The sequence below is a fragment of the Triturus cristatus genome, chromosome 2_1 (assembly GCF_964204655.1).
Source record: "Triturus cristatus chromosome 2_1, aTriCri1.1, whole genome shotgun sequence".
Taxonomy (NCBI): domain Eukaryota; kingdom Metazoa; phylum Chordata; class Amphibia; order Caudata; family Salamandridae; genus Triturus; species Triturus cristatus.
Window position 1 is genome coordinate 795,213,368 of NC_140581.1, and position 25,116 is coordinate 795,238,483.

At 42.1% G+C, this 25,116-nt stretch overlaps 1 protein-coding gene across 4 annotated transcripts in view; it reads right to left on the bottom strand.

The window, feature by feature from the left end:
• The window catches only part of SECISBP2 (SECIS binding protein 2), a 354,953-nt gene that overhangs the window by 300,667 nt on the left and 29,170 nt on the right, over window positions 1-25,116 (bottom strand). For 2 of the 4 annotated variants that reach the window (XM_085632809.1, XM_085632805.1), the window contains exons 1-3: window positions 17,735-17,767; window positions 16,460-16,484; window positions 10,301-10,452 (exon numbers count right to left, since the gene is read on the bottom strand). In XM_085632809.1, coding sequence (XP_085488935.1) covers window positions 10,301-10,444 — 144 coding nt within the window. In that variant the 5' untranslated portion in view covers window positions 10,445-10,452; window positions 16,460-16,484; window positions 17,735-17,767. Of the gene's footprint in view, window positions 1-10,300; window positions 10,453-16,459; window positions 16,485-17,734; window positions 17,768-25,116 lie in introns of those variants that run through there. The other 2 variants (XM_085632806.1, XM_085632804.1) reach the window with 1 other exon arrangement.

Consider the following 25,116-nt stretch of genomic DNA (forward strand, 5'->3'; position numbering starts at 1 on the left):
AATAGTTTTTACATGAAAAAGAATGCTTTGTATTACTGAATCATGCTGTAAGTATACAGTTGAACCAAAAGAGAAGCAAGCATTAAAAGGAGAGCTGAACGAGGCCGTCACAACTCTAGATTGTTGTATTTGCTACTTATAACAATAAGTTATCATCAGGGGAAGATTGAAGACACAAAGAAGTTGCTATCATTGCTTTAGCCTACATGTTCTCGCCTTAGACTGTGCTGTTGTGGAGCAGTTTTGGAACCGTCCTGGACTGAGGGAGAGTCAAGGACAAATCAGTTTCACCTTGTGTTTCCTTTTCTTATATTTACAAACTCACTTGTGGCATTTACCACTCAATGAAGAACCTTGGGAATAACCGTTGAGATGCCAGTATCTACCAAACAATCTACAGGGTTAAATTAGTCCAAGGTTTTCACTGAAGAGATCTTTCCAGAACTTGAAAAATTCCTACGAGCATTTGTCAAATGACTGATCAAAGTCAGATAGGAAAGATGGACTACTGAAAGGTTTGCAAGTTTATGGTTCTTGTGCTTTTGTCTCTAGCCCAGTTGTATTTTCTTTAGGAGTTCATTTCCCTCTACTAGTGTAGCTGGTCCTACGGGAGTCGAAATCTCACAGTGTTTCCATGCAGCCATTTTGGATACAAGGATGTACTGTGGAACATCTATGTTTAATAACAGAGTAAGAACATCATTGACCCTTGAACTGATTATAATGTTACAGCAGTGAATGAGAGGCATCCTGTAAAAGGAAGTATGTGTACAATAACAGCCTAAATACTGGTACACAGCACAGCAAGCAATAGCACAGACTATGATGTTAGAAACTACAAAATTCAGAAAAGACAGTAAAAATGCATAGTTTAAAGGAACTTAGAAACACATAAAAAAAACAGAAAATTCAAAGCATGGCACCAACTTCTGGGCATTTGATGGGACAACCTTATCACATCAGCAAATTCTAATGACATCATTTTTTCTTTTTTTACACAAATTGTAATTAATTTTTATTAGCCATTATTAGACATGATAAACATGTATGCATGTTGTAGCATCATTCAACAGCACATGATTACAATTGTAAGGTAGTATAAAACATCAACACAAATCACAATACCTAATAAGTTGTATTATTTATTGGCTTGTTTTATGCTTTTCTCCCAGAAATAGTAACAGTTCTCAAACCTTTCCGAATCCTCATCCGCCATCCCTATAACTACCACAGAGAGTTAAAACAAATTTATTGTGCACTTATTCCTAAGCAACACCGCATGCTTGTTAAATATTTTAATCATAGATTATCTATAAGTGAGGCCCCATCAACATGTCATCATAGAATTCCTCTACCAATTGCTTTAATAAAAAAAGATAAATAAAATAACCAATTTTCCATAAACCATAATGAACAATTGTAGTCAGGGGAATCTACGGGGGCGATCATCATTTTTATAATTACGTGCCTTTAGAGCTTTTAACAAACTATCCCAGAAATGTGCTATAAAGATTTTCCTGAGACCAGTGTATTCTTCCCTATGCAGATGAATACTCACTGGTTTTAACCATTTAACAGATGCTGAATGTCATGTCGCAACAGTGGGTGGATTGGCTCTTTTCCAGTTCATAGTGATAGCACGTTTCGCTAAGAGTAATGCAAGACTTACAAATTCCCGATATTTTTATTAATTTTTATGACGTGGTAAAAGACCCACTATGCCGGCCTCGAGGCAACCCTGGATGACGCATCCCATAGCCTGAGATAATACATACACAACCTGTCTCAATAGGACAGCAGCATGTTGCAGGACCACATAATATGAGCAAACTCTGCGTCATCCATAGATTCTGACCATTCTGCTAGGTGTAAAATAGACCGTTAAATATATCAAATTGTATATATTTAAAACACATGTTGCACAATATTTTTGATGATTATATGAACATCTTCCTCCATTCTGAATCATTCAAGGGCCGAGCTATATCTGCTTCCCCCGAGTGCTACGTTTAGATCGGGGCACATCCGTGTGTACATTTATGAAGGCACTGTAAAGCCATCTAATTAAACGTCTAGCATCTCCCATCGTATGCAATGTTTAAATCACTTCATGTGTATGTGGTTGCTCCGATTAATGTGCCATGGGGGTCTCTGTTACATATTGTATTTGACCGTAGGTGAGAAATTGTCCAACAGGAATGTCACAATCACCAACAAGCACAACAAAAATTCAATATTGAATAAAAGCATTATATTTAATTGTATTTTATTTCACATGAAGAAAATGAACTTGTCTGAGATTCCAAGAGAAAAACTCTCAGCCAGTAAACCCTATGCCAAGACAAAGCTGTCTGGGATTCTAATCCACACCTCTAAACAGACAATAGTAAAAGAGCTATGTATTTACCGGAAGCATGGGGGGGAGGGGGGGGGGGGGGGGGAGAACATGCATTGTAATCCCTATGCATGCTTCTTAAAATATATTTTTGTTTTCAATTAGAAGTTTACAGAGCCATGGCTAGCACTTACAAACGTGTTTCTATTCCAAAAGCCAGATGGAAAATTAATATAGGCAAAATGCAAGCTGAGGCTCCTGATGCTAAAGTCCGGCGGATGCCTGGAAGATCGAAGTTGATGGCTCGACAGCCAACCATGCACACGCTCGAAACCCAAACCAGCGAGCGCTCCAGCAGCCTCCCCTGTAGCACGGGAGATCCAAGTCAAGGTACTGTAGCTAAACACACCCGTGTAGTTGTCAAATGCCCAGTGACGAGGCAGACATTCCTGAGCTCTTTCGAGACCATTCACAAAGGCATTTTGGAGTACATCCAGTAACACTCCTATAGTTCTCTTTTAAGCACTCTTACATGCTTTTATGAATTGGCACCAAAACATCGAAAAGGGCAATAAAATGGGAATAGTATACAATTACAGATAGAAAGAGTGTGCTTTCGTTGCAGTCATACTAAACAGAGACGTTTTAAGGCATGGGCAAAGTGGGCTCTGGCCCAGGGCCCCAGCCATTCAGGGGGCCCCCTGATAGAGCCAGCTCTGTTCTGCAGCTAGTCCTTCCCTGATGACCTTGACCTAATTCTTAAACAGATTGTTTTAAGTACTGTTTTCCTTTCATTTACGTTTTTTTTACAACTGGTTTTATTACGTTTTTTCTTCATAATAAACACATACCAGGCACACATTGGTTCGTTAAGTTGAGACACACAACAATAACTGACAAATAAAGAAGGATATTTCTGATATTTGTGTAATTTACATCTTTCTGTGTCCAAACAATTCTTTAGAGTTTCAGAGCGAATTATACCACTTACATTACATCTTTTGTATCTTGCCTGGCGTCAGGCACATTGTCTTGGGTATATGTCTGTGGTGTCAGTGATGATGTTCCTAATACGTTTTACGCTGTGCAACTGCGCTGTGCCTGCATTTGTCACGATGTGCTCCATAACTGTGAAGGAGGGGTGTTAACGAAACTGTGGCAAAATAATGCTTAACGGGTTAGGGATCTCAACTGTGAGGCTGGCGTTCAGGTGCCCTGGGAGCAACTATCTTGGCATTAATGTCTGTCATTTGTGCTCTGGCGCTGGCTGCTAGCTTGGCAGAGGGATGCCCATGGTTGCACTTATTCGGTGGGTTGGAATACTTTACCTCACTCCTTTCCGCTTCTCCTCCCCACGTGCTCTCCTCTATGGTATGCGCTCTTGAGGTGTATCATCTACAGGAGGCTGAGAGGGCATGGCTTTCCCTTGTGTGTGGGTCAGTGCGGTTAGGATTTCATCCCAACTTGCAGCGAGGGGAATCTTGCGGATCCCAAGCGTGTCCTCGCATCTGGGTGCGGTGCTTTCTGCTTTGACCCAGTTTAGCATGGAGCGTCTCCACATTATTATGAGCGGCGGGTCAGGGTCCTTCCATCTTTTTGTGATTAGCCTTTTTGCTACTGCAAACCCTAGATCTAAAAATCTAGACGTGGTTTTATTGTTGCGGCTTCTATGTTATAAATGCAGAAAATATACGTGCCATTCAAACAGGAGTGTGCGACCTGTGCAGTGCGCTAGCGCGTCAGCTACTGTTGACCAATATTCTGTAAATGTGGGGCACTCCTATAGCATATGTAGCAAGTCTGCATCTAAATGCATACATCTGGGGCATTTGGTGTCTTGGCGTCTAAAGTATTGATTGATCTTCGCTGGTGTGAGGTACGCTCCAGGGATGATATAGAATTGTATTCGTCGCAGGTGCGCCTTCCTTGGAACCTGAGTTGAGTTCGCCAATACCGAGGCCCATTCCGTGTCTGTGAGCTGGCGTGCTATGTCTGCCTCCCAGTGCTGGCAGAGGGCCGATAGGTTTGCCGCTGTGTGATGCCTGAGGGATGCTTATGGAGCGTATGGTGTGGTTTTGCGGGTGATATACAGTGCTCTATGGAAGCTCTTGTAGGCCACATTCAGCAGTAGTGAGTCCGGCGGCATGGCTTTTGAACATGGGTGGAATATTACCGCTAGCTCCGTGATCGGTAGGGAGGGTTGTGTGGTTGCTGTATCTCCACTGTGGCAGTACGCAAACCATCTTGTAACCCATTGTATTTGGGCTGCTAAGTAGTACTTTTCCAAGTGTGGAACTGCCAGGCCACCCTGGTCACCGGTAAGTAGAGTTTGCTGATCGCCCTCCTGTGTCTAGATTTTCCCCATATGAAATCTTTTACTAATCTTTCGAGGGGCCGGAAGAAGGACGAAGGGATGTAGTGTAGGAGATTTGTGAAATAATACAAAAACCTGGGCAGTATTACCATCTTTACTATGGCCACTTTCCCTGTCACTGATAGTGGGAGCATGTCCCAAAACACCATCTGGAAGTGGATTGCGGTCAGTGATCTGCCCAGGTTGCCATCTTCCAAGTCTTTTGGGCTTCTGTATATGCGAATGCCCAGGTAGCGGGATGTGTATGCGCACCAATGGACACGTGTTCCGTCGAGCACATACTCTGGGTCACCGCATTGTTCACTGAAGAGATATAGACAGGATTTAGTGACGTTTACTCATAGTCCTGATATAGAAGTGAAGTTTTCCAGTATGGTTGCTAATCCCTGTGGGATGCAGTGGATGTCTCTTATGTATAGTAGAAGATCGTACGCGTACAAAGATATTGTGTGTGTGCCGTCTCCTAGTGCAATGTCGTCTGGTTTCTCCGTGCATATTGCTTCCGCTAGTGGCTCAATCGCCAGTGCGAAGAGCAATGGAGACTGCGAGCAGCCCTGCGAGTCCCTCTGCGCACTTCCGTGAGGCCGGATATGTAGGGGCCTGTTTTAACCCTCGCACTAGGGGCACTATACAGTAGCTTCACAATGTTGAGAAAAGACTCCCCCAGATTATATTTGTCTAGAGCGACAAATGGGATTCCCTACTCCAGGGAGTCAAATGCCTTCTCCAGGTCAAATATGAGGTAGCCTTCTCTTGGCCATTGGGTTTGCGAATACGTGGCAATGGAAAAGAAGCACCGAAGGTTTAAGGAGGTGCTTCTCGAGGGTACAAACCCGTTTTGGTCATGGTGACCCAGGGAGGGGACCACCCGTGCCAGTCTATTTGCCAAAAGCTTTTTCCAGTACTTTGAATCTACGTTAAGTAGGGCATGCAGCCTTTCCTTTCATTTACTTTTAATGTGGGTGATGTGTGAGTCTGTTACAGACATTTTGCAGAGAAATTATGTGTTTAAGTTTTAAGCAGTGTTCATATAAAAGTGTCTTTTAGGTCAAAACAGGACCTCACATATAAGAAATGGGAGGGTGTCACAGTAATAATTTCCAGTAATATTAGTGAGCTGCTACTGTGTTACAATATTGAAAACACACATCACGATCACTGAATATTAGGTGTAAACACATTTAGAATTTGAATGGGTGTATCTGTGCACTTTCAGTGACTTGGCCAAAGAGGGTATGAAAGAGCTGAAATTGGATCATGAATTAAAAATTGTCCCAAACAGGGGCCCCCAAAACACGTTTGGCCCAGGGCCCCCAAAATCCTTAAGATGTCCCTGATACTAAAAGGAAATTGGATGTTACAGGGACAAATGCATGCAAATTGTAAAAGAGTACTCCTGCAGAACTACTTCCGGTGCTCAAACGCTTTTGAGAATCAGCTCCACAGTGTTTTCTGCAGAAGTTGCCTTCTGGTTCTCTGTGTCCCTGGCTACTGACATCAAGTTCTATGTGCTGTTTGCCTTCTAGGTCTTTGTGTTCATGACTGCTGCTTGTTTTTGTGCACACCCTGCAGCGTCTTATGGGGTGGTGGATGAGCCAAGTGGTTTGGTCCTCTCTGGGGTTGCCACAGATAGTATACTACCAAATCTGCACTGTTCCCTGTCTCTTGTTGCTCATTTCTGTCCTATATTACTCAGTCTCTGGCACTCCATTCCTGAACCATTTGAAACAAGCCAATCCAGCATCACATTGAAATACACTCCTCAGATAGGATATTACTCATATTTTGTTTCCCTTTCCGAAATGGCAATGATATTGTGTCCTCTCAGTGATACCGCTTCCAGGGCCTAACCTTCTATTATAAAAAAGGAGCCCTTGGAGCTAGCTTTCATGGCATCTCAGCTTCACTTCTTCCAGCTTGTTGCTTACTCTGGAAGAGTTGCCTTGTACTACTTCTATTTCCTGGATTTCAAAGCACTACTCTTTTTTCTAGATTCTCTTATTAATGCATTGGCCTGTATGGAATTCAGTATTTATCCGAGTTCCACGTTTTTCCCTCCCAGAGATCTGTTTATCCAGTCCACTACTTTTATTACATCTCCTCCTGTTTTTAGGTCTCTCCTAGGCAGCGCTTGCGCTATCTCTTCAAGACATGCTCACTACACCACTGGATTCAAGCTAGCCTGGCTGATGAAGGGTGAGGCCCTGAAACCGGTTGCAGGATGCTTGTTTACGGTCCAGGGAGGACCTGGCTTGGCAGTTCGGGCTGGACTGTTCCCACAAGGAACAAGGTCAAGACCGATTTGCAGATGGCTGGGTCCAAACTGGGGTGGTGTGATGAGCAAAAGAATGATGGGTCTAACCCAGACCCTTGTGACTGGGGGTGAATGTTTGCATTGTCCAGCATTCCGTCCATCAATTGTTTCTTTGGCAGTATTCAGGATATGTGAATAAAGCTCTGCCTACTTCCCGTCCATCTTTTTAATTGGCTCCTATCCCTATCCTTTGTAAATGGTGGCTTTTCATTGGTCAGTAGGCTTTGTAGTCTATCCTTAGTACCTCACTGTCTCTTTTTGTAACCTCCCATGAGGACACCCTCTATTACATGTGTTGTTACGCCCTAGGTTTTAATTACAACCTCATGGCACTATTTTCTGAAAGGTCTTCAGACAGGACACTCAATTGGTCCTAAACAAGGTTGGCAGTGGTTACTTTACGTGCTAGCACATCTCGGATTTATATTAGACCTTCTATAAATTTCCCTTCATCAGCTCCACATCGAGTACATCCCAATCCGGAATTAATGTAATAATTCTTTTGCCACATTTCAAAGCTACTAATTGTATATATTGAATGTACTGTGGTACTGTCTTGCATGCAATGCATTATGGGTAGGGTGGATTTACCATATCTTCAAAGTTTATGATGCTCACTAGGGACCTCTAGGCACAGCTTGCAGTACTGCACCTACACATCTAACATTTATATTAGACCTTCTATAAATTTCCCTTCCTCAGCTCCACATAGAGTACAACTCGGAATTAATATAATAATATTGGTTTTGTCACATTTCAAAGCTATTAATAGTATATATGGACATAGCTATTTGAATGTACTTGTGGTACTGTCTTGCCTGCAATGCATTACGGGAGAACCATAAGTGACCAAAAGTTTGATGCTCATTGGGACCTCTAGGCGCAGCTTGCGGTACTGCATCTACACATCTCCCATTTGATTTAGATTTTCTATAAATTTCCCTTCATCAGCTCCACATAGTGTACAACCTAACCGGAATTAATATAAAATTTTTTTGTCACATTTCAAAGCTATTAACCCCTTCTGTGCCACGCCCTTTCCCCCTCCTGTGCCGGGCGTTACATTAGTGGGTGGGGTTCATGACGAGATAGTCTCGTCATGGGCACAGCGCGACCGTGCTCCATGACGAGACTATCTCGTCATGGGCACTGAAGAGGTTAATTGTATATATGGACATAGCTATTTGAATGTACTCGTGGTACTGTCCGTCATGCATGCAATGCATTAGGGGAGTACCATATGTGACCAAAAAGTTTAGATGCTCACTAGGGCACCTCTAGGCGCAGCTTGCAGTACTGCACCTACACATCTATATTAGATCTTCTATAAATTTCCCTTCATCAGCTCCACATAAAGTACAACCTAATCCGGAATTAATATAATAATTATTTTGTCACATTTCAAAGCTACTAATTGTATATATTGAATGTACTGTGGTACTGTCTTGCATGCAATGCATTATGGGTAGGGTGGATTTACCATATCTTCAAAGTTTATGATTCTCACTAGGGCCCTCTAGGCGCAGCTTGCAGTACTGCACCTACACATCTCACATTTATATTAGACCTTCTATAAATTTTCATTTGTCAGCTCAACATAGAGTACAACCTATTCGGAATTAATATAATAATTGTTTTGTCACATTTCAAAGCTATTAATTGTATATATGGACATTGCTATTTGAATGTACTCTTGGTACTGTCTTGCATGCAATGCATTAGGGGAGTACCAAAAGTTTAATGCTCACTCAGGACCTCTAGGCGCAGCTTGCAGTACCGCACCTACACATCTATAGTAGACCTTCTATAAATTTCTCTACATCAGCTCCACATAGAGTACAACCAAATCCGGAATGAATATAATAAATTATTTTGTCACATTTCAAAGCTACACATTTTTATATGGACATAGCTATTTGAATGTACTCTTGGTACTCTCTTGAATACAATGCATTATAGGAGTACAGTATGTGACAAAATGTTTATGATGCTCACTAGGGACCTCTAGGAGCAGCTTGCGGTACTGCACCTACTACATCTCACATTTATATTAGACTTTCCATAAATTTCCCTTCATCAGCTCCACATAGAGTACAACCTAACCGAATCCGGAATTAATATAATTATTTTGCCACATTTCAAAGCTACTAATTGTATATATGGACATAGCTATTTGAATGTACTCATGGTACTGTCTTGCATGCAATGCATTATGGGTAGGGTGGATTTACCATATCTTCAAAGTTTATGATGCTCACTAGGGACCTCTAGGAGCAGATTGCGGTGCTGCACCTAGACATGCAGTGCTGGTGCCCTACTCACTACGGAGCTATAGGAGCAGCTTGCGGTACTGCACCTTGACATGCAGTGCTGGTGCCTTGCTCACTAAGGAGCTCTAGGAGCAGTTTGCGGTACTGCCCTGAGACATACAATTCTGGTTCCTGGCTCACTATGCAATCATTTGCAATGCAGTAGGTCTCGCATAACTGAAAGTATGAGCTATTGGTGTTGCATTATTATTTGCAATGACAATACCCCAAACTATCAGTAATGCGAGACCTATTGCATTGCAAATGCTTGTTCACTTTGGAGACATGAATAGTTAGAGCAGGGGTCTTCAAACTGGGGGGCAGACTCCCCTAGGAGGACCTCAAGTGATCCCAAGAGGGGGGGGGGGGGGGGGGGAGTCGGGCTCTGGCCAAAAGAAGCATTATGCTGATAACAGTCTTTTGTTTTCAGCAGAAAAGAAATGAGCTACAGTAAGCTGCGCTGTAATGGGCCATCAGTAACAACTTTTGTCATATATATATTCTGGCTGGGAGAAGGTGTCAAAAGGGAAGGGACTCCAAATATTCTTCAAAACTCCCACCCCCCCCCATTTCTAATAATCACACCGTGGATACTTTTACACGTTAGAAAGGCCTGTCTGACCAGAATGGTATGTTTGGAAATCATGTATTGGATTGCATTTGTAAAACAATAATAGAACTTAACTGCAATGTTTAAATAGGTCTATGCATATTTAAACATTGCCAGTTTAATAGAATAATTGTGAAAAATTGAGGTGGGGTCCTGGTGATTTTTGTTACCCACGGGGGGGGCCATAAAAAAGTTTGAAGACCACTGAGTTAGAGGAAGTGTTAGGTATTTTCTGAGTGCTAAGAAAGTTGATACTGTGTTGCCTGAAAAGCAGCTCTTGGCATTTCATTTACAATACTTGTTTACAGCCTAAATGTAACAAACACCTAATAAAATTGAAATGTCCAAATATACCTACCTTCTTAGGTGATCGAATGTCTTCTCTTTTATTGAGAGGATGGTTGGAGGAAGGGGTAGAAGCTGGAACACTCTTTTTGGGAGGCAGGGATGCTATACTGGCCCAGGACATTAGCTGAACTGATTGATTGGTTGTGCTCTGCATTAGCTCAGCTGAAAAGAAACAAATAAGAATTTGAAGAAACAGTAACAAACTTTAGTGTCAAAGAAAAATACAAAACAACCTGTGGGTGTATCTTGGATGACTCCAGTGCCACTCAATTTTCTTTTGACTGGTGATCCATTTATGACACAATGAGATCTCCCCCTTATTAAACCAATATTCCTCTAAATAAAGGCCAAAAATCTAGTTTTACTGCACTACAGAACCCATGGAGGTACTGAACTGTCTATACAATACAAAGACTAAGCAATAGATAGTTGATTAATGTTGCCTACTAAAACGATGTCTCTATGAAAGAAAACCAGGGCAAAAAGATGGTGATTAATGCGATGAACACAATGATAATCAGCAAGGTTCCAGAACAGACTAATACTGCAATTTTATGAGACTATTGCCAGGTCTCTATTTTAACCGCTAGTAAATTCTGATAAACTATGGCCAAGCCAGATTGGGTAAAGGCAGACTGGGAGCAGATAATCTACAAATCACAATTTAGGTTCAAGTGCAAGAGCAACAAAAAGACAAAAACTGCCTTTTGTCTCAATATTCTTGTGTGTAAAAAGAGATGTGGTTGCATCAAGTAGCTGTTTCCCAACTGAGGTCACGTTTTTTGATTAGCAAATTACTAGCTACAGAGGTCACAAATATACTATAAGAAAGAAAGGGTATTCCTAGAAGGAAAGGCCTATCAAAGAGAACTAAGGCCGATCAATGAGGACAAAGGCCTACATGAACTCTGGTCAATGAGGGCCAAGGCTTATCAACGAGGACCAAGGCCCATCAATGAGGGCCAAGGTCCAAATTTCTAATTGCTATGGTGAAGGAGCCTTCTTCACCTACAATACAATCTTATATGCCGGTTGCGCTTGGACTTGTCTTGCCTCCTTGTGAAAGAGGGAAGAAGTAGTGCGTTCTTGTTTTACTCCTAGGTAAGGATATATGAATCTTCTTGGTTTATGATGTAAGAAAGTAAGAATTGTTCCTCTGTTGCCACCTACATGTGTATATGAATGAGATGTGTGTATGTTTATGGGTCTTCCTGCTCCAACATGAATCAGTATTTCTCAGCTGTGTTTGTACTTGATCTAACAATTTAGTCAGGTGTGCAGAAGGGGGCAAGTAGGAAGGTCATCCTATTCCTAGTCAGAAGAATTTACTGTGTAAACAGATGAGTAACAAACAAAGGCTTTATATCTTAACTGCACTGTATCATAACCTCTACCAACATATGTGCAGGGCTATCTTCATGCTAAGAAAATATAAAAAAATCTGTTTCCCTTATCTTATGATCACATCTATCATAAATGCCACTCTTCTGGACGTGTCAGCCGCAAATGAATCGAACAGACCACCTGAATCCAAGCTCCTAACAAATTAACAATCTTAACCCCTAAACCCATCCAATATATATGCTAGTCCTAACCTTTGTGGCCATTTCAAACTAATGAAGACGTGTAAACCGAAACTGCAAGCTCATGAGGCGCTTCAATCTCTTCATGACTAAAACAGTCCGGGTTTATTAGCGCTTTGTGCCAGAAGGCATCTTCTTTATGCTGAATTTCAGAAACGAATTTGGATCTCATAATCTAAGGAATATGACACAACAGACTATGAGAGTCAGGAAATATGGATGTGGTGCATGGTTTGGCACAGACCCCATCTGAAAGGGGCATGATCCAACAGTATCTTCAGGATTCGGAGTATGCTTCGTGTGGGTCTCTCACCTATCCTGTTAACTTTCTGCCAATGCGATGTAGAACCTAAAGGCAAATCTCCAAACGTTATCTTGATGGCACTCTGTGGTCTCACCTGTGCAGCCCTTAACACACACAATATTGAATAACTTTAGAGTATGTATTTGGAATATCAATGGCTTGACTGACAAACTGGATGATCACGAAACACTAAAATACTTAAGGACATTTTACTTGATATTACTTCAAGAAACCTGGGAAGAAGCGGAGATAGCCCATGAAGGCTATATGACGCAAATTGTCACAGCTACCAGGACCTCACCCTTTGGCCATAGCTCAGGCGGATTAATGATCCTTGCCTCAATCCTCATAGTAGGATCAATGAAGGAAATAAAGACTAAAACAATAGCTCCTAACGTCATACAGGCGACTGAGATAACAATTAACACCAGAAAGCCGGACCATCGCCTGGTAATAGTTAACTCTTATATACATCCGAAGCACAGACGGAAAGGTGCAAGAGAGCTGGTAAAAGAGATAGCACGAATTATGGATGAGGGGGAAGCTGAAAATTTAATCTTGGCAGGAGACTTTAACCTCTTTTTTTTTGGATCTGCAATGGACGATGATTTGGCACACGAACTTAACAGAGCCTGGGGAATACCAACTCAGGCACAACCACTTCCAACAAAACAAACTAATTGCTCGAACCAACTGTTAAAAGAATTAGAGCAATTAAACCTTAGGGCGCTGAATGGTCGGTACAAAGAAGATACCCCTCCAGCATCAACATACCATTCGGCAGCAACTTCCTCCTACCTAGACTACGCATTTGTAACTCTCCCTCTATTTGACATCATTAAATCATTTAAGTTGGGTGTTAGTGATCAAAGTGACCATTTGCCACAAGAAATCGTTCTAAGGACAACTAGAGAGAACCCCACAGAAGTCAGGGCATGTGCTAGATCCGAATACACATCAGACTTCAAACGTATAAGATATAAACAAAATAACATCGAAGAACTGTCTTTAAACGCAAAGGAGCTTATTCATCGGGGCAATCTAGTTGTAAACCCGATAGAGGCCTGGGAGTGGTATACAAAGGCTCTGGGGATCAAATACGCAACAAACCCAAGGCCAGTCAAAGGCAAAAATCCTAAACCTGTATCGAGCAAGACAAACACGCTGGAGATAAAAAGAATTAAACGGAATATAAAGCAAACTTTAAACCAACTCCGTATACAGCCTAACAAAGGGCCTTTACAAGACGCTCTACGCGGCTTAAAAGCAAGCCTAAGAAAGGCAACTTGGGAAGTCAAAAGACAGGTGAATGACGAACTCTGGGCAAAAATAAATTATGATTCGAAACTAAAAAACAGTGCTAAATTCTGGCAAACAATTTACAGCTTGCAGCGGCCTGGCCATCAAGGAACAAATTCCTACATATCAGAGGCAACTTGGGCTGACTACCTGCACAATCACTTTAACCAAACCGATGAAGGTAACCCCATAGCCCTGACAATACAAGAAACAGATAACAATCAGAAGGATAATGAAACAGGAATGACTGAAAAAGTGCCCAGAAATTCCAAGGCAAGTATAACGGGAAAATACGACCAAAAGAAGACTGATGGGGCAAACAGCACATGAACAAGTATCATAGAGAATAAAATCATTATAACAGCGATTGAATAAAAACTCAAATAAAGAAGGGGAAAATCGAAGGAGCCCCAGGCCCAAATGGGATACCATCGATGATATTTAAACAGGACATCGAATTCTGGAGCAATACTCTAGTACCGCTCTTCGTGGGCATACAAGAATTAGAAACATGCCCGGAATCCTGGCAAGGATCGACCATAAGCCCAATTCATAAGCAAGGAGACAGGAGTGATCCTTGCAATTATCAGTTGATCGCTTTACTTGACATAGAAGCAAAGTATTATGCTGGCATTCTACTGGATGAATTGACATCTTGGGCAGCGTCAAACCATATAATCCCGGCAAATCAAACAGGGTTCTGCAGAGGACAAGGAACTACCACCAATGTTATGGCACTAACTCTGCTGACAGACGCGGCCAAAGTAGGAAAGAACTCGCTGTTTCTATGTTTTATCGATTACAGCTCAGCCTTCGATCATGTGGACCGGGGCAAACTCTGGCGAAAGCTTGACAAATGGGGGATACCGCAACCCCTCCTGAAGCAGCTAGTCTTACTTCATACCAACACCTGGGTTAAGATTAAGCTGGGAGATGGGACGCACCTCTCCAGGCGAACCAACACCTCTAAAGGACTGAAGCAAGGGTGCGTCGTAGCCCTACTTTGTTTAATCTTTTCCTGGCAGATTTATCAGGGGAACTGGACAGCACCAAATCGCATGCCCCACGGTTGGGGGACATCACGCTGTCCAACCTCCTCTACGCTGATGACCTGGTCTTAATAAGTCAAACTCCAATTGGCCTTCAGCAACTTCTAAACACTACCAGCACATTTTCACAGCGTAATGGATTAAAAATCAACCTAAAGAAAACAAAAACCATGGCTGTGAATTATAAGAAGGTCAGGAACAACTGCTGGTATCTGGACGGACATAAACTGGACCATGTAGCGTGCTACAAATACCTGGGAGTCCTAGTAGACAGTAGAGGCTCGTCCAAACCGCAATTAGAGATGTTACAACGAAAAGGCACCATGAGTTGTCTCGCGATGATCCCCTTGAAGAAAATATTGCCAGACTATACACTTGACCCGTTTCTACAAGTATTGAGAGCTCGCCTTCAACCGATGCTAACATACGGGAGCGAATCAACTTTTGGAAAAGATGCTCTTACCCTCGACAGAGTGATCAGCAAAACTTACAGATCCATCTTTCGGTTACCCAACTATGTATCTCCTGCGCAAATCCGTTTGGAGTTCGGGGTTCAAAAACAAACAGACAAATGTTGGCATAAGATTAGAAACGCAGAGCAAGGCACCTTAAACGCCCAATCTTTGGACTGAGCTGCAGCGACGAGAACGATCACACGCAAAGAAGTATCTGATGGAATCGTTGGAAGTACTTGAATTGTCTGACCTCTGGAACGCCCCAGTAGATCATAAACATTTTAAAAAACTAGTAACAAAGGTTACAAAAATAACATCGCTATTAGAGGATAAGGCAACTCTAGCAAAATGGGCACACGGATGGACAGTCCTAAACGACTATAAAACACTAAAGACTCAAACGTATATGGACCACGGATTCAAACAGAAGACCAAAGAGAAATTTTTAAAACTGCGACTCGGCATATTACCAATTCTCCCTCACCTGGCTCCATGGAAAAGGAATCAGGAAGACAAAACTTGCTGCCTCTGCAGTGCAGGACCTGAAGATCTAATTCACATAATATGTATTTGCCCAACCTTAATGGACAAAAGGAGATCCTTATTACGCGCAATATGGAACCAGAAGGGCATTAGAACCTGTAGACATGCAGTCAAATCATGTTTTAATCCGCAGGAGATCCAATTAAACTGCAGATTTATAAAATACTGACGTAGGGGCGGAGAGAATTAAGGAGACACAAAATGAGGAAACTGAGTAATAAATAGACAGTGCCTCTGAGCATAATTTATAGGCTATAGCTCTAATGAACAACACCAAAAATGTAAACTATTAACACAAACTTCCTAATTTGAACTTTTGACAATTAATTTTTACCTTTGATGTGTATCTCTTTTAAAGCTGTATATCTTAAATTGTAAGTTTTAATTAACTATTCAATAAAACGTATCTATCTGTGGTCTCACAGTGGCCTGGATAAAGCATATTAAGCTTGCCATGAACTGGTCAAGTTCAAACGTTGGTCAGCAGAGAAATTGTCCACCTCCCCCTTTACCTTAGTACCCATTACTCAGATCCCCCTCCTCCTTGAGCTTGATCCATTCTTCTTATTCACATCACCCCACTCCCACAACTGTCATTTTTAGTTTACCTCATCTCATTTAAACTCCATAATCCTGAAGCTATTAAAACATGCAACTATCACACCCTTTAGCACAATCACTAGACACCTACACTCACCAAACACCCACCCATGCTTTTAGATGGTCTATCCTTAAATGGCCTCCTAGTCCGCCCCACCCCCACCACACCCACTCAAGCACAGTGTGTGTAATTTCTGTGCTCCGGTTCACCGTATTATCTTCCGAATACCAAATTGTTAAAACATGCAAATATCAGTTATAGCTTGTAGGAATTAAAACACATGGACACCGAGTACAGGCATCCTAGATTTACAGAGAAAATCAAGATGTTGTTACCTCTTTACCACGGTTTCAAACAGCTCTTTAAAAAAAAAAAAATTCCATGTTAAAATGTCAGCTTTGAAACAAGTAAACATCATTGTGTGGATTTTGCTTGTTTTTGGTTAAGCTTTTAAGTCGCTGCTGAGTTGTAGAACAAGCTGCTGTATGAATGTATTTAGACATAGGTGATATACTCATAAGTCCTTTTTTTCAAGTTAACCTTCAGGGTACATACAGACACAATGTGCATACCACCCCCTAAACAACGTGTACTCTCTCAACTGTCATTTCAATCACGTATGTCAATAAAACACTACCTTCATCATGGTTTCACCAATAGACCCTTAATGGGCACTCACAGGCTCACATTGACAGACACATGAAAGAAAGATAAATATATCTCCCCTTACACACCACAACACGGGACGCATGGCCCACATTCTTAACAAAAAAATACAACACCAGATAGAATACAACAAGGCAGAGTGCACACAAAACACACCTTACAAGCGCATTCACAAAAATTTTTTTTTGCGAAGGTTGGAATTGCAGTACATAGCAATAGCAATAGACAACGATTCCGACTACATACTCACCCGGCACAACTAGACTCAAAACACATACAAGCAGTAAATCACATTCAGACTAAGCTATTTCAGGTACTCCAACACCATCTGTGCACTCTTTCTGTCAAAGAGAGTATAATTTCTATAGCTCAAATCAAATGAAGGGAGACAGAAACTGATCACTGTGAGCACCCTGCTTCTGAGCGTACTACCACAAAAGCATAAGGGGGTATCCAAAACTTATAGAGGAGTCTCACTCAAAACTAGTCCTCCCTGGAAAATCTATTAGTTAGTTTTAAGGACTTTCAACCACTTTGTTTCCTCTCCAGTGGCATGCTTCATCATCAAGTCCATGCCAAAGATATTCTAAACATATCTGGGTGGGCTACACCTAGGAGAATCCCATGGTGTACTTATGGTGACACCTATTTTTTAGGGAGGGGGTTCTACTTTATTAAAATTGTCTTATGCTGCACCATTTTTATTCTTTATTTCTCAAGGCCTCTAAGCTAGATTAAAATTGCATTTGTTGATGCCTGCTAAGTCTCATTAAGTGTTCTACATGAACCCTGGTCTAAATGTTTCAGCCCTAGCGTGCTCTCAACAGGAGACTTTGGCTTTCTTTAGGACCACCAATATATATTGATCCCTACTACCAATTCAAACTATCCAGTAACGATATTAGTCATCTTCACACATTCATCCTTGCATGCCACACACTTACTCAACCTTCTGAGGTATTTCCCCAGGCTTGTTCCTGTGGACAAGAAAAAGAACATATCTTTGTCAGTCCCAATTCTTTGTAGTTACTATATTTAATTCAACTACAATCTATACGTAGGTGTATTCCACCTAAGTGACTCAACTGTCACTCCTGCACGCAAGTGCATTCTACCTACGTGACTGTTTATCAGTGCAGAGGCAAAAACGAAGTGGACAGTTCACCATGCAGCAATACATATTGTGCCAACAAGTGTGACTAAGTTCAATAGGTGTTATTTTGTAGCCATTCTGAAAAATAATGCACAATATTGTGTGATTGTTCCACATGGTCTAAACATCCCCATTTGTGCAAGGTCATTCACATTTGCTATTAGTCCCATAGGCAGCTCCAGTGTGGTCAGCCTTGTAGTCACTCTCTAACAGAAGCAACGTAGAAACAAAGACCTTCCGTGTACGTTACAAGTCTTATAGTGGTACTCAGTACTACTAGCCTTGTTCCTAGGTAAAAGTACTTACATCGTCAAAGGACCTGATTGGCGATTTGTTTATTTTTGCCCCCTGGCACCTGCATCTTGAAGAAGTCGCAGCCTTGCACCCTGTAACGCTATCCCAAGTTATATCTGGGTCACATGACAAAGATCACATGACCTGCGTACACATCTAACCGAATGTAGAGTCACATTAGCAGTTCATTATTGTCGTTTGTGGACGCAACAAGTCCCCTGACGGAGTATGAATTCAAATTGTAGTCTATCGATGTCGTTCTTCGACGTGAAGCGTCCTTTGCCCATTTATCAGACCTAGAAGACTGTTATGTCACAATAAGCCTGTTATGTATTAATACTTTCAACCATTTAAAAAATATATTTCTTTCAGTTATGATACTGGATAGCCTTTGATGGCCTCTACTTTCTACTTCAATGTCCTCAGTAAGGTCACTGAAGGCTCCTGCTCAAACCACACTACAAGGGGATTCACTTCAACACAACAACCCCCCCCCCCCCCCCCCATGGTATGACAACGTTTTTCTAATTTCTTCTTTCATTTATAATACTGGTTACCCATTGATAGCCTTTTATTCACCAGAATATTGATTTCCCTGGCCTCAAATTATTGAACCCAGTATCATAAGGATAGCCCCATGATCAGCCATCACTATCCTGACAGCCTGATGTGAGTCATCTGTATCATATATTAACAGAACGTATTAGAGATCCACTCAACAGCAATGGCATGTTCAAGGGTTCCAATACTCTCTACTCTAATATCCTCCAGGAGGTCAATAATGGTACCTGCTAAAAATGCACTACAATGGGATTCACTTCAACACAGCCTCCCATGGGATATCATCGTTCAATCCTCTAATGTGTATTTTGAGCCTGAACACCCAACGTTGTTCTTTCTCAAAAAGGACCCTTTCAGGGTTCCTAGCACCCACCTTCAGTTTTTCCAACACTACCTATTTCAAGTCGGTCACCAAGTGGCCCACTGTTAGATAGTGACTGATCATTTTTGTTGTACTTTTTCTACACTTCAGATTGCTCCTATGTTTCCGGATATGGATTTTTACCTTCCTACAAGTCATGCCTGTGTATCATAAATGGCAGGGGCATGTGATAATACAAATGTGTGTAGAGGTGCAGTTTGTGTCTTTTCAAACTACATGTTTTTTCCAATCCCAGGTCTAAATATATAATAAATGTTGTTGGAGGGCAAACACTATCTACACTGTCCACAAAGGAAATGCCCTGTCACTCCTGGGAACCCCCACATGGGCCTCATATCATGCTGGTCAGGTATTCTAGGGCTATCCCTTCTTTTGGACCAGAATGTCTTTCAGGTTTCTACTTCTCTTGTGGGAGAACAATGGTTTTTCTAAGGAAAGGGAACCCATAATCAGAAGGTTCCAATGTTTAAGAAAGATATGTGACACTTTCTATAGCCATTGTGACATTTTGTACATTCTCACTGGAATTCAAGGTTTTCAGGTGAAACTTTCTGTGTACAGACCCTTCAAAAACACCAAGTAGTGAAAATATGAAGCAGGATATGCATCTTACAAAGCCATATTCCTTCCCTTAAATCGCTGTATCTTTGATGGAACATGATAGAAATCATATCTGTACAGCTAATGCAGGGGATCCTCATGAATGATGGTAAACATCTTTTTGTTTAAATAGAGAATGCAAAATGGATGATACCACACAAACAACATTGACAGCCCTATTCTACTTCTTTATCTGAGAACTGTCTGCATGGGATCCACATTTACGAACATAGCAGTCCTCGAGGCACTACACCACTGTGTGATGGTATGTGGCCATCAGTACTGCAGTGTATACTAACAACAGAATAAGCCTTCCGCTACCCAGAAGGTGGAAAGCCTGATCCTCTTGAGCAGTGGGAATTTTAAACTTTAAGTATGCAATGTGTACCAAGCAGGTCAGGGCCACAGAAGCCGAGTGATGTTTTTAACGGACCAGAAATCAAATCCAAAAGTGAATGTGAGCAACTATACCATATCAACTGAACTGACAAATACAAATTCCTACAGGCACCCGACTGGGCGAGTGCCAAACCTAGACGCACAGAGGGTGAATGAAACTAACTCCACTGGAAAACATTCTCACTCAAGCCTCAGCATGAAAAATGCTAAATCATTTATATATGGTACTGATTGCAGGCCCCATTTTTATCAAACTAATAAGGTTTCTGGTTGCAAAGGATTTGAGTCCTTCACAAGTAATACTTCTGCAATTGTCTTTTTACTGGGAACCAAGTACTCCATTGTTTACTTGACTCTCTCTGGGTAGCGAAGCTGAGCAGTCCAAGGTCTATTTAAGGGAGGTTGTGTGGGCTAGTAATCCTGGTACACTGAACACAACAAAACTCCGTAAATCATTAATCAGTCAGTGTTTTTGCTTTATAAAAAAGAAAAGTACTTTTATTAAACACACACACTCTAAATACATGCATTACATTAAAAAGAAGTTAATCAGGTAGGTGGAAATACCTTTGGTGACACCCACATATCACATTACACTCCTACTGGGTCCTGACTCCTGCAACCACAATAGCCCCCACTTATACCAGACACAACATCACAATATAATGGGGGACCATTTTAATTAAGGAATGCCTACTGGCTTTGTCAGTGTTTCTCCACATTAGTCAAAGAACCACATGTCATAAATCAATACTGCAACAACTTTAAACACAACTGGGACAGTAACCATATTCAAGTCCATTCATTACTGTTTATCACCAATAATATTAATAAAGGAACAAGATACAAAGGCAGCTAAGGGCGAATTTATGAAACCGGCTTTACTACACTGTCCAACTACACCACCTCATTCAGAATTCAAAGCAGTACGTTTGCCACAACAACAAGAACAGTTAAAAGGAGGACAGTGAGAACAAAATACTAATCAAAATGCAGAAGGTGTAGACAGACCGACATATCTCCAATACACTAGAAGAAAGTTCTGAATTAGGATTAATGTTGAGATCAGCTACGTATTTATTATTGTTTCAAGCAGGCTCCTTAAGGGTATTTTGACTATTTTATACTGCAAGGAGAATTTGATACTCTTACGTTTCAATAAAGTATGAGATTGATGCAGAACATAAATATTTGTTTTTGGTCAGCACTATTAAAGAACACTACACCACAGATACTGTAAAAATTACTCCGTTTCTTAGCTGCCTGGGGACATAGGGTGTCCCTTGATACAATACAAATGTGTTCAACAGGTGGGTTTCTACTTGGGACACCTTTTGTTGAAAGGGTGGAGATAACTGGACACTAAGCACATAATATACATTTTGGCTGTACCACTTCAAAAGAGCCGAAAACAGGTGTGCACATTTTAAGGAACGGCTGGCTACTGCTGCAATTGGATTTCAAATGTTCACTATTGCCACATTATTATTGGTCCTTACCTGCAGAACACACCTAAGCTATTGCCGTGGGCAGCAGACCATGAACATAGCTTCCTTGCCGTTTGGCAAGCTCTCTGTGAATATCTTGCCTCGGGGTTTAACCATAGTATTTTTCTGCATGACTACTCAAAAGACTTTCATCTTTAGGTCTCGCCTTGCTATCGCGTAAGCGATCGCAAAGCGAGACTATTGTAAGGGGCTCCCAAAAGTGCTCTGAAAAGCGGATTGCATGGCGAGCACGCGCACAATCACGCGCATCGTGCCGCCATGCAATCCGTTTGGCATCGCACTTCAAAGGGTCCGCTCCCCCGCCTGGAATGCGCTCCCCGCCAAGCACGCGTGCCACGCTCCGCCGGGCTTGTCCTACTTGGCTGCACACGACTGGAATTCCATGCCCTCTGCTTTCAACCCTGTCTCTGACTTTCCGTAACCAGCCCAGAACTTGGCTCTTCTCGCTGCCGGTTTAACGAGGCTCTATTTTGATTTCCTCTTTAGGCTTCCGAGGGCAGAACAACCATGTTGGGTAACAATTGAACTAAAAAAACATAATTTTGTTCACCATCGCATTCAGTTCAAATACTCCTCATTCCTAGTCGGCTGCTGTTATTTTCCACTCCCTGCATTCCACCCAAGCGCCATCCTCCTCATCCTGCAGTGACGCCCTCTTTTCCCAATTCTTGTACAAGAGAGCTCTCTGCAGTGGCCGGGCCTGCACATAGCCCCGTGCACTGACAGGACTGCACGTTAACAGCAGTGTGTGTGCGCGCCGTTTTACACACGCACTAAGGAAAGGTTGTCACATTAACAGATGTATGCCCTGCATAAAGAGCTTACGTCCATCCCTGCACAACCGCATCTTCGACACAGGATGCCTGTGAGTGGGTGCTGTGTGCACTTCAAGCCCTGTGCAATGGCACCCTTACAAATAAAGATGTTCTCTGAGAACGCTCTGTTGGCAGTCCTACACACAGAGAAAGAACCCTGTGCGTCGGCAGCCCTAGGGAGGGCAGCTCCTGCGCAGTCAGCCCTCCTAGTACACGTGCGCTCTGACAGGCACGTGCACAGGTAAACTGGGCACCAACCGCCAAGCTGATTCGCTGTGCATACAGTCCTAGTGAGCAGCCGTGCCTTTTTTTTTTTAAGGCAGATTTATATAGCGCTAACTCGACCCAAAGGTATTGGAGCGCTTTACATGAGCACCGGTTGCGTTACACATTTAGGCACGGGGAGATTAAGTGATTTGCCCAGAATCACAGGATGTGGACGCGACCCCGAGGCTCGAACCCTGGTTTCCAGCATCGAAGTCGGCAATCTATTCGATGGACCACACCCTCTTCTGTAGCCATGCAGAACTTCATTATGCAGCAGAGAAGCCACATGCTGTCCACCAAGGCCTGAATCCGCTCTGTTCTGTAGGTGTGAACACTGCCAGTTCGGTCTACTGCCAACCCTGAACACTGGCAACCACAAAGTAGCCCATTTCTCAGCCCGGTATGCAGTGCTCTGCTGCCTACCTGACACTCCTCACTTTTGCATACTACCAGGCTTCTCTTTTTTTTTTTTGCATATTTATTTAGCGCGAACTCGACCCGAAGGTATTGGAGCGCTTTACATAGCACCGTATTTACATTACACATTCAGGCACGGGGAGATTAAGTGATTTGCCCAGAATCACAGGATAAGGACGCGACCTCGAGGCTCGAACCCTGGTTTCCTGCACCAGAGGCGGCCAGCCCTGTGCTCTGCATGTTATCTATATATGGTACCAGTCCCACAGAGTGTCAGACAAGAATTCAGCCCAGTGCCTGCTTCCGATGTGCACTGCCAGCCCTGTGTTTCCCCTCACCGTGCACTGCCACCTTGCCCTCTGCCAGCTCAATGTCTAGACTAGTCTAGAGTGGCTGTATCAGGCACGCGCAGAACTGCACTAAACATGATATTGTCAAAGTGAATAGTATAGAAGTGTAAAGAGAAACGACACATCGGGTGCTGCAGCACAATGACGAGCTACGCGATTCAAACAACTATGGTCATGCAAATAAGGCATTTATGCACTGTCTGTGTGCTTGTAAAAAGAGGTAGCTCAAGTCTTTAATGAGCATCAAAGAGCGGCCAGTAGCCCTGGCAGGGATCAGCAACTGCCACCGTTCCAAAGGAAACATTCGAATACCACTTTTCTAATTCATAAACGTTCTAACATTCTATTCCCCTGGCATTAAGAACCCAGCACCTTGGATGGGAGGGCACGAGAAGCGGCAGCCGGAAGGTGTTGGAGCAGCTTCCCTCCACTGCCCTGAACCCGCGCTGCCGATCCTTTCCTTGCCTCTCAGGAGCCAGGCAGGGTCAGATTGGGATCACAACTTGGCCCGGGCACTGTTAAAACAAGCATTTGCAATGCAATAGGTCTCACATTTACGCAGGTTTAAGCTATTGGCATTGTAAATGACAATGCCTTTTATTTATGTTTTGAAAACCAAAACATAAATAAAGGGCATTCTCATTTACAATGCCAATAGCTCAAACTGCATAAATGCGAGACCTATTGCATTGCAAATGCTTGTTTTGTTCATGGGTCCGACTGGTGGGCTCTTGTGGTATTTACCTGGCAGTGGGAGGATTACAAACAAAAACGATGTGCATGTTTCTCTGCCGCACCCGATTTAAATCTAATATTTAGAATGCAGCGACAGGACTACCTCATGTTAAAAGTGCAAAGCAATACTTTGCTAATCGCAACTGCATTTACAGAACAGTGGTGCACAAAAAGGGCAGAATAGATATGCAGGACACGCCATCAGATGATGTTGGGAGACATGTTATGGATGGATGTATTCATGCTTGTGAATGTAAAACATTGAATGATTTAAATGGTGTGCACCGAGACCATATTTCTCAATTCATCAACAGGGTAAATTTCAGAGACTGCCACATAATGTGCAGGTCCAGAATACTGATAAAAATCATGTTGTTCCCCTCAGAGTACATTGCAGCTTGGGAAGAGAACACAACTGACATGTCTGTTCCACAGAGCTGTGTTTGAGTTATGTTTGAGAAATATTTTGTACTACCTTACAACTATATAATGTAGCAAGCACTTTTATAGTTCTTTACTTCATTTCGTTTTATGAATTCGTAGACCATGCAGATTTATTTTTCTTAACATTTTCTACCATGAAACACATTGGTATTTATGAGATAGCCATGTATAACTGTTAGTTTGGTAGGCTTTTATTTTGTCAGGTCACAATTCCCCTGAAAATACCAAGAGCATGCTTCTTAATTTAGTATACATGTAAAATGTTTTTGCCTCAGCCTCTCAAACTGAAATGTAACTCTTTCACCATTTCCATCTATACTTGTCTGACACTAAAACTTGTTTCAATTTAAAGAAAAAAAAAAAAAAAAAAAAATATATATATATATATATATATATACACA